Source organism: Cryptomeria japonica, chromosome 4 (genome assembly GCF_030272615.1).
Source record: "Cryptomeria japonica chromosome 4, Sugi_1.0, whole genome shotgun sequence".
NCBI classification, from domain to species: Eukaryota; Viridiplantae; Streptophyta; class Pinopsida; order Cupressales; family Cupressaceae; genus Cryptomeria; species Cryptomeria japonica.
In genome coordinates this window covers 540,962,722-540,976,560 of record NC_081408.1, presented here as the reverse complement: position 1 = coordinate 540,976,560, position 13,839 = coordinate 540,962,722, and the positions used below count along the sequence as shown (strand labels likewise).

Genomic DNA, 13,839 nt, shown 5'->3' with positions numbered 1-13,839 from the left:
TGGAGGGTGCAAAATTGTCCAGACTTATGCGAACTTGTTTTAGAGAACAAAGGCAATCTTTGGTGCAGACTTAAAAGGCTTAGAAGTGCAGATCTGTCATTCAAGAAGGATTCAGATTTGTCAAGGAAGCTAAGTACTGTATTTATATTATTAAGGGAGAATACATAATTTGACCTGTGGGTCTTTAATGCTGGGTTTTTCCTCCTTGGAGGTTTTCCCTGGGTATTTGTGTTTGTCTCTTGTTTACTTCCTCCATCTCCGAGTTTACTGAATTATGAGTTACTAAAATGTTATAAATCTGATTACAATCTAGGGCATAATTAAAGGGTATAAATCTGATTACAATCTAGGGCATAATTAAAGGATATAAATCTGATTACTAATCTAGGGCACACCCACTCCCACTAGCTCTACTATGTAGTAGCCTTGTGCCCCTCATCCTTGATTGTGACTGAGGAAAGCTGTGCAACAGAAGCAGCCAAGCTCTTTCATAACTCCTGTAGGCTGAAGGCCTTAGTGTAATGATCTAACATACCTTAAGTCACCTGTACTATCAGTTTATTGTAAGTGATATATTCCTAATTATCACTCTTTACTAATAGGTAACTGATCATGTAACTGGAGGCTGCATAACTGATGAGTGACTGGCATAATAACTGATGCGTAACCAATGACTGCATTGGGACATAATTGACATTCCCTGCATGATTGGCTTATTAAATTATTCCATGTTTCTCTGGGATTTCAGGATGGGGGTATGGGAAGCACACATTTGTGGAATGGTAAAAGAATTACCCATTTTTATCAAGTACACACCTAAATAATTAATCATCTTTTGAAATATTGGATTACCTCCAACATAAGTATGGTGAGTTTATGCCTGCCCAAATTCTATGGTGACTGTTGATGAGAGTTGGCCCACCATTCCCAGTTTTGCTTGGCTGAGAGGGAACAGCAATGAACTCATCATGAATCTGTTTATGGACTGTATTACATCACGTTCAATCTTGTGTAATTCAATTTTAGTTATATTTCGGAGGTTTTTCATCTCAGAAGAAGAAAGCAATAATAGAATACTATTCACTTTGCATCTGATACTACCAAGTTCCCGGATTAGTAAAACAACACAGCTAACACTTAAATGTTTTTTGTTTCCATATTATTACACGAATGGTTATCAATTTGTAATGTGCCTTGATACTACAACTACAGGCATTTCAATCCTGTTTTGTAGTAAACTTCCTAGGATCAATTGTCAACTCGTACTGTTTTAAATTCAGAATGCCACATCTCATCTGGGGAAACACCTTTAGAGTATCAGCTATGCCCATAACTAGAAGGTTGGTTTTAGATTTATAAAGCAGTGGCTGACAATTGGTTGCTCAGTTCAACACACAATGGATCAGGCACTGACAGTGTAGCTTTCCACAAGATAAGCAATCAAGGTAAGTCTTAGAACTATTAGAATAATATTCTTTATTGTTAATTAATGGTCAAATATGTAAATATTGTAAATTTAGTTTCTTTCTATTTTTTATGATTGTTTCTTTTAGAAACATTGTTATTGTAATTCTTTATAATGATCAGCATGATCATTCGTAAATACAACAACTAATTTTTTACCAATTATGTTTCCATAATATGGTATCAGAGCTGGAACGATAATAATCTTGTTTTTTTGAAAAACATTTGAAATTTTTTTCTTCATCTTTGGTTCTCCTTGGCACGTCTCGACCTGATTTCAAAATTCCGACGCAACCAACATTCTGCTTCTGTCGCATCTAGTTTAAGGGTTTTTTGGCTGCGTTTTGTTTTTGGGTTGTGTATGTTTTTTTTAACCCGAGCTTCTTCTGTACCAGTCGTGATTTTCTTACTATGAAAAAGTCTTTTTCTGACGGCAGCATTTTTGGGCGACGGTTTCTTCATACTTTTTTGCGCTACGCGACCTGCAACCCACACGATTTTTCGTGCTGTTCGTGCACCATCCGCGACCTGTGTATCTGCCCGCGACTTTTTTTGCATTGCTTCTGCTCATCATGGTGATTTTTTGCAGAAAAGGATCGCGATTTTCTTTTTCTGCGACTTGTACCTTCTACCACGATTTTTTTCACGATTTCATTTTCCAGCGTCACCTAGGGTTTTTCAGCCTCTGCAGATTCTTTTTGGTGATGGAAATATTTTCGGCTTATTCTCAGAAAAATTTTGCTACCTAGGGTTTCTGCTTTTTCGACTAGGGTTTTGCCCTTCATCTGCAGTCAAAAAATTATTTTGATTACAGATTCTTTGTGGGTTTTTCGAAACCTCAACTGGGTTGTCGTCAGTTTTTTATGGGTGCATTGTTTTCCGTGCCTTGGTTTTTGTGCTTGTAGATTTGCCTCAAAATTTGTGCAAGCTGTACTTTTTTGAAATTTGTACCTGCTTCTGTCTCTGTTTCAGATTTACGCCATTTCAGATTTTTTTGTTTTCCATGCATTGGGAAATGTGCAAGATGGCATCATTGACCAACTTGATGTTGGAAGGCAGTCAACATTTTAATGGCAAAAATTATAACACCTGGAAGCAATGCATGTTGACAATCATCAAATATCGCCGCCTAGATGATTTGGTTTTGAGAAAAGAATCTAGTCCTTCTGCAGCCGGATCAGATCAAGACAAATTTGATGATCGCAATCGAGAAGCTGTCATGCTTCTTAAGCTCTGTCACAGATGACCAGTTACATCAGATTCCTTCTGGCAAATCAGCCTCAAAAATTTGGAAGCATTTGAAGGAGTTGCATGAGACATTTGACAAAAGCTGAGCGTTCTTCTTGAAGAACCAGTTGTTCTCCATCGTGATGGATGAACGCATGTCCTTACAGGCCTTATAGGAGCATCTCACAAAGATTAAGGACATTCGAGATCAGCTCGAAGCTATTGGTCAGAAAATGGAGGAAGAGGATATGGTAATCATAACCTTGAAGAGTCTACCAAAAACCTACGAGCACTTTATAGAGACAACATTACGTCTACGAATGTTGATCTGAAATTTCCAGAGTTGTGCACCAAACTTTTGCAGCAAGATCGCTAGAAACAACAGTTTGGTAGCGGTGCCACTTCGTCCTCCTTAGAGCAAGCATTTGCAGCTAAATCCTTTCACAAGGATAAAGGTAAATCTCAGTCATCTCAATCCTCTCAACAGAAGGGCTCTAGTCAATCTCAAGATGGTTCGAAGAAGAAGAAGGTTCAATGCAATTATTGTCACCAATATGGTCATATGATCAAGGATTGTCGCAATCGGATAGCTTCCGAACAGCGGAAGCAGGGAGGGTCTCAGCCTAAAGCCAATGTCGCTGAGCACACAAAGTAGAAAGAGTTTGCCTTTTATGCCTTCATGGCCAAAAGACCTGCAGACCATGTGAAATCTTCTGCTTGGTATATTGATTCTGGTGCTTCTCGGCATTTTACTCATAGGCGTGATTGGTTTACAAAATTCTCTTCCTATACTGATTTTGTTATTTTTGGAGGAGGTGAAGAGTATACCGTTGTCAGCAAGGGCAACGTTCAGATACAGTCTGGTGGGAGTAATCTCATATTCCTCAATATATACTACGTTTCTGGCATGGAACTGAACTTTCTCTCTATGAGTCAGATTATGCGGCATTCTCCTCAGCTTGATGTCATCTTCAGTGCGCATAAGTGTTCGATTGTTGATCGTGCGACACGCACTACTGTTGCTGTTGGTATTGAGGATCATGGTCTTTACAGACTTGTGGATACAGATGATTCTCTTGAGCATGCCTTCACAACAAAATCCTCCTCTATCACCCGTCTATGGCATCAACGATATGGTCACTTGAACATTCATTACCTTGCTCAGCTTGTTGGGGAAGATTTAGTACATGGCCTACCTGATATTCAAACTCAGAATCAACGAGTTTATGAAGCTTGTCAGGTTGGGAAGCCACACAGGACACCGTTCAAGGATGGTGACTCATGGCGAGCATCTAAGGTACTACAGTTGGTCCACGTTGATGTATGTGGTCCAATGAATACTGCTTCTGTTACTGGGTGCAGGTATTTCTTGCTTTTTGTTGATGATTTCAATTGTAAGATGTGGGTGTATTTTCTTAGACAGAAATCAGATGTATTTCTTGTATTTCAGAAATTTAAGGCCTTGATAGAAAAAGAGTTTGATTGTTCTATTATTACTCTTAGGTCTGATAATGGGGGGGAGTTTGTTCTACTGCTTTCTCCACTTTCTATGATACACATGACATAAAACGTCAGTTAACCACACCATACACCCCTCAGCAAAACGATGTTGTAGAACGTCGCAACCGCACCATTACAGAAATGGCTAGGTCTATGTTGGAACACATAAATGTTCTTAAGAAGTATTGGGCAGATGCAATGTTTACTGCAGTCTATCTCCTTAATAGGTCTCCCACTCATGCTGTTAAGGGGAAGACTCCTGATGAAGCATGGACTGGTCGCAAACCTAGGATCAGCCATATGAAAGTTTTTGGCTCTCTCGCATATGTTTGGATTTGAGATGCCAAGCGCTTTAAGTTGGATTCCAAGAGTCAGAAGCTTATGTTTACAGGATACAATGACAACCGTAAGGCCTACCAGTCGATTGATGTAGACACTGATTGTCTTATCTTCAATCGTGATGTTGTCTTTGATGAAGATCGAGGACCATTTCAGCTTTCCTTGTCTGAGCAGAATTCTGAGGATCAACCTTTGAAGGCTTTTGATTTGGGTGTTCATCTTCCATTTGGTTTACCTGATGGGAGGGATGATGCAGATTCTGTATTTGATGATGCATTACCTGAATTTCCTCCGAATGATGCTAATCTTCCACCTCCAGTTCCAGTCATTTCTCCTGCACCTGGTGTTGGCACCTCTACTCTCCGGCCTAAGTGGTGGGCTAAAACCATCAGTGATCTTCGTCCTGATGAGCTCATTGATGGCAGATCTTCCAAAAATAAGGCAAGCAGCAAAATACAGTTAACTTTGCTCTCATGGCCAACATTCATAGTATTTATGAGCCTCAAACCTATACAGAGGCAAAAGAGATTCTAGATTGGGAATAGGCAATGGATGTAGAATACCAGAGCCTTCTGAAGAGCAACACTTGGGTTCTCTCTTATCTTCCTCCAGGGAAGAAGCCCATTAGCTGCAAATGGGTCTATAAGGTCAAGTATCATGCAAATGGTACTTTGGATAAGTATAAGGCCAGATTAGTTGCTCGAGGATTCACACAGCGGGAGGGCATTGATTATGAGGAGACCTTTGCTCCTACTGCCAAGATGGAAATTCCATCAAATGGATGTTAAGAGTGCTTTCCTCAATGGGGAGTTGCAGGAAGAAGTCTACATGACGCAGCCTCTTGGTTTCAAGGTTGCCGACAAAGAACATCAAGTATGTAGACTCAAGAAAGCACTCTATGGACTCAAACAGACTCCTCGAGTGTGGTACATTAAGATTGATCAGTACTTGGTTGCTCATGGTTTTCAACATTGTCCTTCTGACAGTAATTTGTATATCAAACACTTTGGTGATGATATTCTTTTTCTTGTTGTCTATGTGGATGATTTGATCATTTCTGGTAGTTCAACACATTTGATTGCAAAAATAAAAAAAGATCTATGCAAGGATTTTGATATGACAGATTTGGGGCTTCTCCATTATTTGTTAGGTGTTGAGGTTTGGCAGACTGATGGTAGCATTTTTATTTCTCAGTCTAAGTATGCCAGGAACTTGCTTGATAGGTTTCGAATGCAGGATTGCAAACCCGCTTCCACACCTACGGAGACAGGATTGAAGTTGTCAGCCAAGTTTGATTCTCCTCCTATAGATGAAACACAATTCAGGCAACTAGTGGGCAGTCTCATCTATCTTACTGCTACTAGACCTGATCTCAGTTTTGCGGTGAGGTACATTTCACGCTTCATGACAGCCCACAAGGCTGATCATTGGGCAGCAGCGAAGTGTGTTGCGTTATGTGAAGGGCACCTCTGATTATGGATTTCTTTACACTAGGAGTCATGATCCTAGACTCAGTGGGTTCATAGATTCAGATTGGGCAAGTTCAGTTGATGACATGAAATCGACATCTGGATGTGTTTAGTTTGGGATTTGGTGTAGTCACATGGACTAGTAAAAAGCAGCAGGCAGTGACTCTCTCCTCGACAAAAGCAGAGTATCGAGGAGCAGTTAAGGTAGCATGTGAGGCAGTTTGCTTTCATCGGATGCTTGTGGATATACAGATATCTCAAGGAGGTCCGACTCCCTTGTTCTGTGATAATTAGGGAGTGCTCAAACTTGCCAAGAATCTCGTCTTCCATGAAAGAACCAAGCACGTGGAAACTCACTGTCATTTCATCAGAAAGCTTGTTGAAGACAGTTCAGTTCAGTTGCTGTATGTTCCAACAACGGAGCAGACAACAAATATTCTCATCAAGTTGCTCAGTCTAGATAAGTTTGCTAAATTCAGGGGACAGCTTGGTGTTGTTGACAGATTTACCATTAACGGAGGGTATTAGAATAATATTCTTTATTGTTATTTAATGATCAAATATGTAAATATTGTAAATTTAGTTTCTTTCTATTTTTTATGATTGTTTCTTTTAAAAACATCGTTATTGTAATTCTTTATAATGATCTTCATGATCATTCGTAAATACAACTACTAATTTTTTACCAATTACGTTTACGTAATAAGAACAAGATTTTAGCAATTGTGTATTCAATCCCATACGGAAAGGCTATGCCAAGTTACTTAGTTACCACTGCATGAAGTCAAGAAATTCCTCATTTTGAAGTACATGAGATTCTTTATTGCCATGTTTCTCTCAAGTAGAGTCAAGATCATCCATGTGCTCTCCGTCTCTACATGATCTTATCTTATATTTGCTATGATCTTATCCACATTGACATTAACATTACTGCTAACTTGTTAAACCCTTATCGTACAAGCACATAGTTTTACCACAACTAGGACATCTCAGTTATACCTCTCTTTACACTTTACAGAGAGCTTCAAAGTAATGAATTTACTGTAAATAAAAGAAATCCATTTCTTATATGGTTCTACAGTTTGTAACTCATTGCATTCAAGTAAAAGCTCATCCTTATGCATGTCAAGATTTGATGATCAACCAAGTGTTTTGCAGATATTTTTATTTCGTTCATTACGTGACTTCATAATGTAAGTGACTGAAAAAGTTCATAGAAACTATTTCAACAGTCATTGGATGCATTTGAGTTTCAGTTCCTCCAATGCCCAAGCTCCTGAAAATACATCTTTGTTGTACAGCTTCTTGTAAAGAAAATCTATATCCTCCATAATTGTGCAATGTTGTGGATGAAAATGCTTTTTTGGGCAGGCTCAGATAAAAAGTTCTTTTTTCTAAATATGCATAAATACTGGTTTTATTCTCAGCACTTTTTGTTTTAAAATGTCCCATCTAACAGGTAGTGTCAACGGAGCGACATTTTCCAACATAAACATTACTACTCGCTACTATGATCCATCATGGTGGGGTAGAGCAGAACCAATCTATGTCACTGCCTGCCCTCGGGACCCACATACGGTGGTTGGGTCAATATCTAATGTGCAATTTGTTAACATAACAGCAACATCAGAGAATGGAATTTTCTTAGCCGGTTCAGATGAAAGTAGATTGAGTAAAATAGAACTCAAAAATGTAAATATAAAATTGAAAAGGTGGACAAACTACAAGGGTGATTTATTTGATTACAGACCTGGATGCCAAGGACTTGTCCCCCATCACACTGCCGGTGTTATGATGGAATATGTATCTGATGTACTATTGAAAAATGTAAATATGACCTGGGTTTTGAACAAAAATGTCAACTGGGATGTACCCATGGACTTCAAGCCCTCTACTGTAAACAAAATCTATATGGCTGACTTTCAGTCATCTGTGGACAAATAGAACTTCAAAGAGTTGTGCTTGGCATCATTGAACATAAGTCCATGAGTAGTGTAGCAATGAAAAAAATTCAAAGCATGCAAACTTTCGTGTAATTTAGGAATTATTGCTTTGGTATAAATTTATAATTGCTTCAGATTCAGGTAACTTCCAATTACATTTTGTTCCTTCTCGCATGGTCTTTATTATCACATCTATACAATTAAGTCACCTGCAGTACTATGCTATACGTTTAAGACTTTTTAAGTTGTATTCAGTTGGAGAAAGTAACATGTATCCTGCTACACTAACATAACAAAAGAAGTCAGGGAAAATTACCTCGCTGCAAGAGCATATATTTGATTGTGTGTTTACTTGGGCGTCATAGTGACAGACTGGATTATTCTGCTACTATTGTTGCGATACAAATGGGGTTTCCACCTCGATCGTTGTTTGTTTAATGAAACATGTTTTGGATTCTTGACCACAAGCTATCTCAAGATATCTTTCGAAACCTGTGAAATGATAGGGTCTGTTCTTACAAGAAAGAGTTCTCACTCATTAGATATATTCGCTGATGTATTTTAATTCCTTCAATGTAATGAAAAGTTTGTCAAGTTATCTGTTAATATATATATATTGCTTGAGCTTCTTTGTCAAACCGAAAATTTTCTTTGGATAATTAACAGTTTTGTTTACCTACACTTTTGCCACACCTAAAGTAGTGATAGTTATAGTTGGCAATTGGTTTTACAATACATCCCAATGGATGCTACAGTACGTCCCAATGGATGCTTGATTCTAAGCATACTTTGTATGGGATATTAATTTCTTCTGGTATAACGGTTTGTGGTGAGACTTTAATCGTTTAGGGAGGCTACTATTTAATTCACAAAAAATCAGTGGAAAATTATCTCAAACAAGCATGTTCAAAATAGAAATTTCCATTTGCTTTTGGTAGGTAGACCTTTTCTGGCATGGAAAGCTAGGTAGGGCCAGGGTTCCATCCCTTATATAGTACATCTTTTGCAGTCTTACATATTTGCGTCTCCGTTTGAAAATATTTTGGTTGTCTAATATATAAGCATAATATTATCATATCAAACTTAAATTATCAATTTGATAAATTCTAAGTGGCATGAAATATTCTTAGTATTGATTGGCACGTGATAGTATGTTTGGATAAATAATCTAAATTTACTTGAATAGACCTAGTATTAAATCTGGATCGAATCTAGAAAGTCACAAGGTCATTTATCCCTCGTAGAGAACATCAATGACTCAAAGTTCATACCATGTTTCTCAGACTAGGAGAAGGTGAAAAAGGTTGGGTGGTTGCCAATACTGTTAAAAATAAAATAAAAACTATAAAATTAGATCCTAAAAATTAGCATAATAGCAATGCTAAATACACATTCATGTAATCTAAATGATCATAAGTGACAGAACATTGACAATTTTCAGAATTGTTATAAAGAACTTTGATTTTTCCAAATACGCATTCATGCAATCAAGAAAATCTAAGTGATAGAACATCAACAATTTTCAGGATTGTTATAAAAGTTTTAGATTTTTCCATTTGCAATATGAGGTATATTGAAATAAAAAGATCTAAAAGGTAAATTATGAGTGCAAAAAGCTTATGATAAGACATAGTTATAGATGGGAAACAATGTAAGATCAAAATGGCCTTTGCTCTATTTGATTTATTTAATTTTGTCATTGGTCTAAAAATTGCCTTCAGTACCACCTATAACACCTGCTTATCGTTTTTCTTTTCTTTGTGCATTAAATATTCTTAATATGCTAAACAAACCCATGCACACCTAAGTACATTCATTAACCTGTTATGATAATTCATCATTATAGAGGGTTATGAGTATTTTCTTTGTGCATTAAATATTCTTAATATGCTAAACAAACCCATGCACACCTAAGTACATTCATTAACCTGTTATGATAATTCATCATTATAGAGGGTTATGAGCATAAACTAGCTTCTTCTACTTCATAATAAGCCATTGTCAATGGTACATTCATTAACCTGTTATGATAATTCATCATTATAGAGGGTTATGAGTATAAACTAGCTTCTTCTACTTCATAATAAGCCATTGTCAATGCAGCACCCGGACTTACGATTTGACCGTGTTTTTTAAACAATTAAAAATTAAAATATCAAGACTACTTTATTTTCAATTAATTATTAAATACGGTCAATGATAAATTTTGGGTGCTGGATAGACGTTGCCAATAAATAAGCCTATCTCATTTAGCTGGTGAGTTGGTGAGGATGGAAATATAGGTGGACCAAGTTCCCCTGCAATATAGGAATTAACAAAATTTCACAAAGGGGAGCGCCGGGTAGTTTGAGGTTCAAAGTTTTTTTAAATTCTTCTCAAGTTTGTGAAAGAAGCCACTTAATTTCTGAAAATTTGAGAGTTCCTCTTGAAGCAAGCTACCTTCATTAGAAAATAAACATCTTGAAAATGGTTGCTAGAAACTTAGATTCCTTTTTCTAATTTATTAGATGTATTTTTTTGGAATATTTACATACTATTTTCCATTCTTGTGCGCACACAATACTATCTAAATAGGAAGGTTCCTCATATCTCACATTGTACATAAAGTTTTTAATAATTTTGTACTTCATGCATTTTATGCATATACTTTTCAACATAACTCCAAATATGATATTGGTTTGTGGTACAAATGTGTGTGGATTGAGACAACAAAGTGGACATATATGGACTTAGAAAGAACAATCATGGTAGGAGTATAAGCTTAGAGAAATGCATATACTTTTCAACATAACTCCAAATATGATATTGGTTTGTGGTACAAATGTGTGTGGATTGAGACAACAAAGTGGACATATATGGACTTAGAACAATCATGGTAGGAGTATAAGCTTATTTCTCTCAAAAGAGAGTTTTTTTCTAGCTTTGTTTTAATTAGTTAATTTGCTAAGATTAGATGTACTAAGTTGTGACGTTGAATCTCTATGCCGCTAGCAATAGAATGAGACTTCAAATATTCAACCTACATAGGGTAATTGGTAATTACATTTATGTTAATGGTTAGCAAGAGTAAGGTGTACCTTTTTGTTATGCACCTTAAGTGCGAGGTATAAAATCTTACATCTTAGAGTAAGTCGTGTATTTTTATGATGCACATTGAGTGCGAGATATAGAATCTTACATGTTGAGTAATTCATGTGCATTTTTATGATGCATATAATCTTTTTCAAAGTGGATTGAGTAAATCAACATGTTGACAAGTGAATGTTTGCAATATAAGTTGGTCAAGATAACTGTTTATAATATATAAGTATTTTACTTTCCTCCTCCTATTGACTATAGTCCAAGCAATAGCATCCTCCAAGACCCTCTTATCCTGGAAACAAATTGTGACACCCCCATTATTGCCATGAGTGTGTCATGTAAATATTTAATAAGCTAACTTAATTTGCATCATGTTCAACATAAATTGTTAATAATGTCACTATATGCTTCAATTAAAATAATTATTATGACGAAATTCAAACTTGCAAAAGGGTCAAGGCTGAATTGATTGATCATAATTGTTGAGAATGATGATGTTTCTGTTAGACAGATCTGATACCGAGAGTAAACAGAGAGGGGGCGGGGGGGTTTAGTTTACCATCAGAAATAAGAACTAATGGATATCAAAACCATTAAACCGGAGCACAAAGAAACCAACACAATGAAGGATAGAACATGAAAGCACAGTACACACAACACCAATATTTTGACGTGGAAAACCTGATAAAGGGAAAAGCCACGGCGGGAAACCCTACCCACAATCACATAATACTTCTGCAACAATATGTGAAATTACAATGGGGATTGCACTTGCAATTAGGCCAATCGCCTAGAGCTCACTGCTCATCACAAAAATAAGTCTCACTGACTTACAAAAACATCGGACTACAATTTGAAAAGAATGAACTTTGAAAGTAGCATCTCCCTAATGCTCGATACAGTTTCGGTTAAGCACAAATGTTTGCCCTACAATACAAAAACCTTCTTTGAATGATATATCACTTGTTCACACATAAACCTTCCTCTGATAATGCAGACATAATTATCGATCCCATCCATGTATCGATATCTAAATTACATGAATAAGTCACCTATAAATATAGATCATCAACCTTATTGACAAGGTTGGCTAAACCCTGAACCCATAAACCCATAATAACAAAAATTACATTACATGGTATCACCAGACCAATATTATGATTTACATTACATAACATGGACCTAAATCAAGTAACCAAACAATTCCATCCGTCAAAAATTCCGCTAAGACCAAATCCAACATGCTTCACCAACCGATAGAAACCCTTAGTGAAGTAACACAAAAAATCTAACCGGATCCAAAAAGGACCACCATAACAGCACGCTAGCCAAAGCAAAGTCACCAAACACTCGAAATATGATCAAGAAGCACCTTCAGCATGATAGAATCCGATTCCATAAGCCAGACCAAAATTGTCTAACCAAAACACCAAATATCACATACTGATAAAACTAACCGGTATCGAGAAATACCAATGGGAAACATAAGCGATAGTTACCGGAGCACCAAAACATGAACCAACAGAATATGGCAAACAAATAACCATCTAGAGTAAGCATCCAAAACCTTTTCCAAAGATCTGATCACACCGAATCAAAATCATAGCCAAGACCAAGATGATCACCAAGACTAACCAGGATAGGTCCAACCAGGATAGCCTTCAACCGGGATACATTGTTGACATCAATGACAACACTTAACCAAATCCAACATATTGCCAACAATCTCCCCCTTTGGCATTGATGACAACACTGAATGTGAAAAACATCCAAGTGCCAAGGAATGCTAACAATCTCCCTCAAAGATATGACTGATTTTCACATGAATACCACCTCTCCCCCTTTGACATCAATGACAAGGGGCAGATACCAAGTCAAAAATATTTAACCAAACAACTGACTACTCCCCCTGACTAGTAGCATCATCTCATCATCCCGGATCAAAGAAAATATCTGATAAGCTTACTGGATTGATGCTTTCTTGGATCTCTAAGTCTCTTTCGGAGGGTTGGTAACCCCCAACTAATCTCTAAGATATTCAAAAGTATCTTTAGGCAATGGTTTAGTTAGAATATCTACAATTTGCTCCTTAGTAGGCACATAAACCAATTTGACTTCCTTTGCTTCAACCTTTTCCTTCAAGAAATTGTACCTTATAGAAATGTGTTTTGATTTGGAATGAAATACCATATTCTTTGACAGATCAATAGCAACAGTATTATCACAGTGAATAACAATAGGCTCATCATAACTTACCCTTATATCTTTTAACATTTGTTTCATCCATAGAATTTGAGTACAGTTGGTAGCAACATCTACATATTCCGCTTCAGCAGTAGATAATGAAGTACATGATTGTTTCCTGCTAAGCCATGAAACCAACTTCTTTCCAAGAAAGAACGCACCACCAGTAGTGCTCTTCATGTCATCCACATCTCTTGCCCAATCATAATTTATATATGCACATAATCCGAAGTCATCATTCTTTGGATACCATAACCCAAGGTCTGTTGTACTTGCCAAATACCTGAATATCCTCTTAACAACAATATCATGAGTTTCTCTAGGATCTGACTGAAATCTAGAGGCAATACAAACAACATTCATAATATCAGGTCTAGTATGAGTTAAGTACAACAATCTACCAATCATTGATTTGTATCTACTTGGATTCACTTTAGGGGATTCATCATGCTTTGACAATTTGCAACCGGTTGTCATAGGAGTACCAACATGTTTGGAATTCTCAAGTCCAAATTTCTTAAGTAACTCCTTCACATACTTAGTTTGACAAATGAAAATACCTTTATCAGTCT

At 36.9% G+C, this 13,839-nt stretch overlaps 1 protein-coding gene across 1 annotated transcript in view; it reads left to right on the top strand.

Moving 5' to 3' along the window:
* Positions 1-8,076, top strand: part of LOC131034993 (probable polygalacturonase) — a 35,236-nt gene extending 27,160 nt beyond the window's left edge. Inside the window, exon 3 of the mRNA XM_057966625.2 lies at positions 7,459-8,076. Within this exon, the coding sequence (XP_057822608.1) occupies positions 7,459-7,943 (485 nt within the window). The 3' untranslated portion in view covers positions 7,944-8,076. The remainder of the gene's footprint in view (positions 1-7,458) is intronic.
* The last annotated feature ends 5,763 nt before the right edge of the window (positions 8,077-13,839 follow it).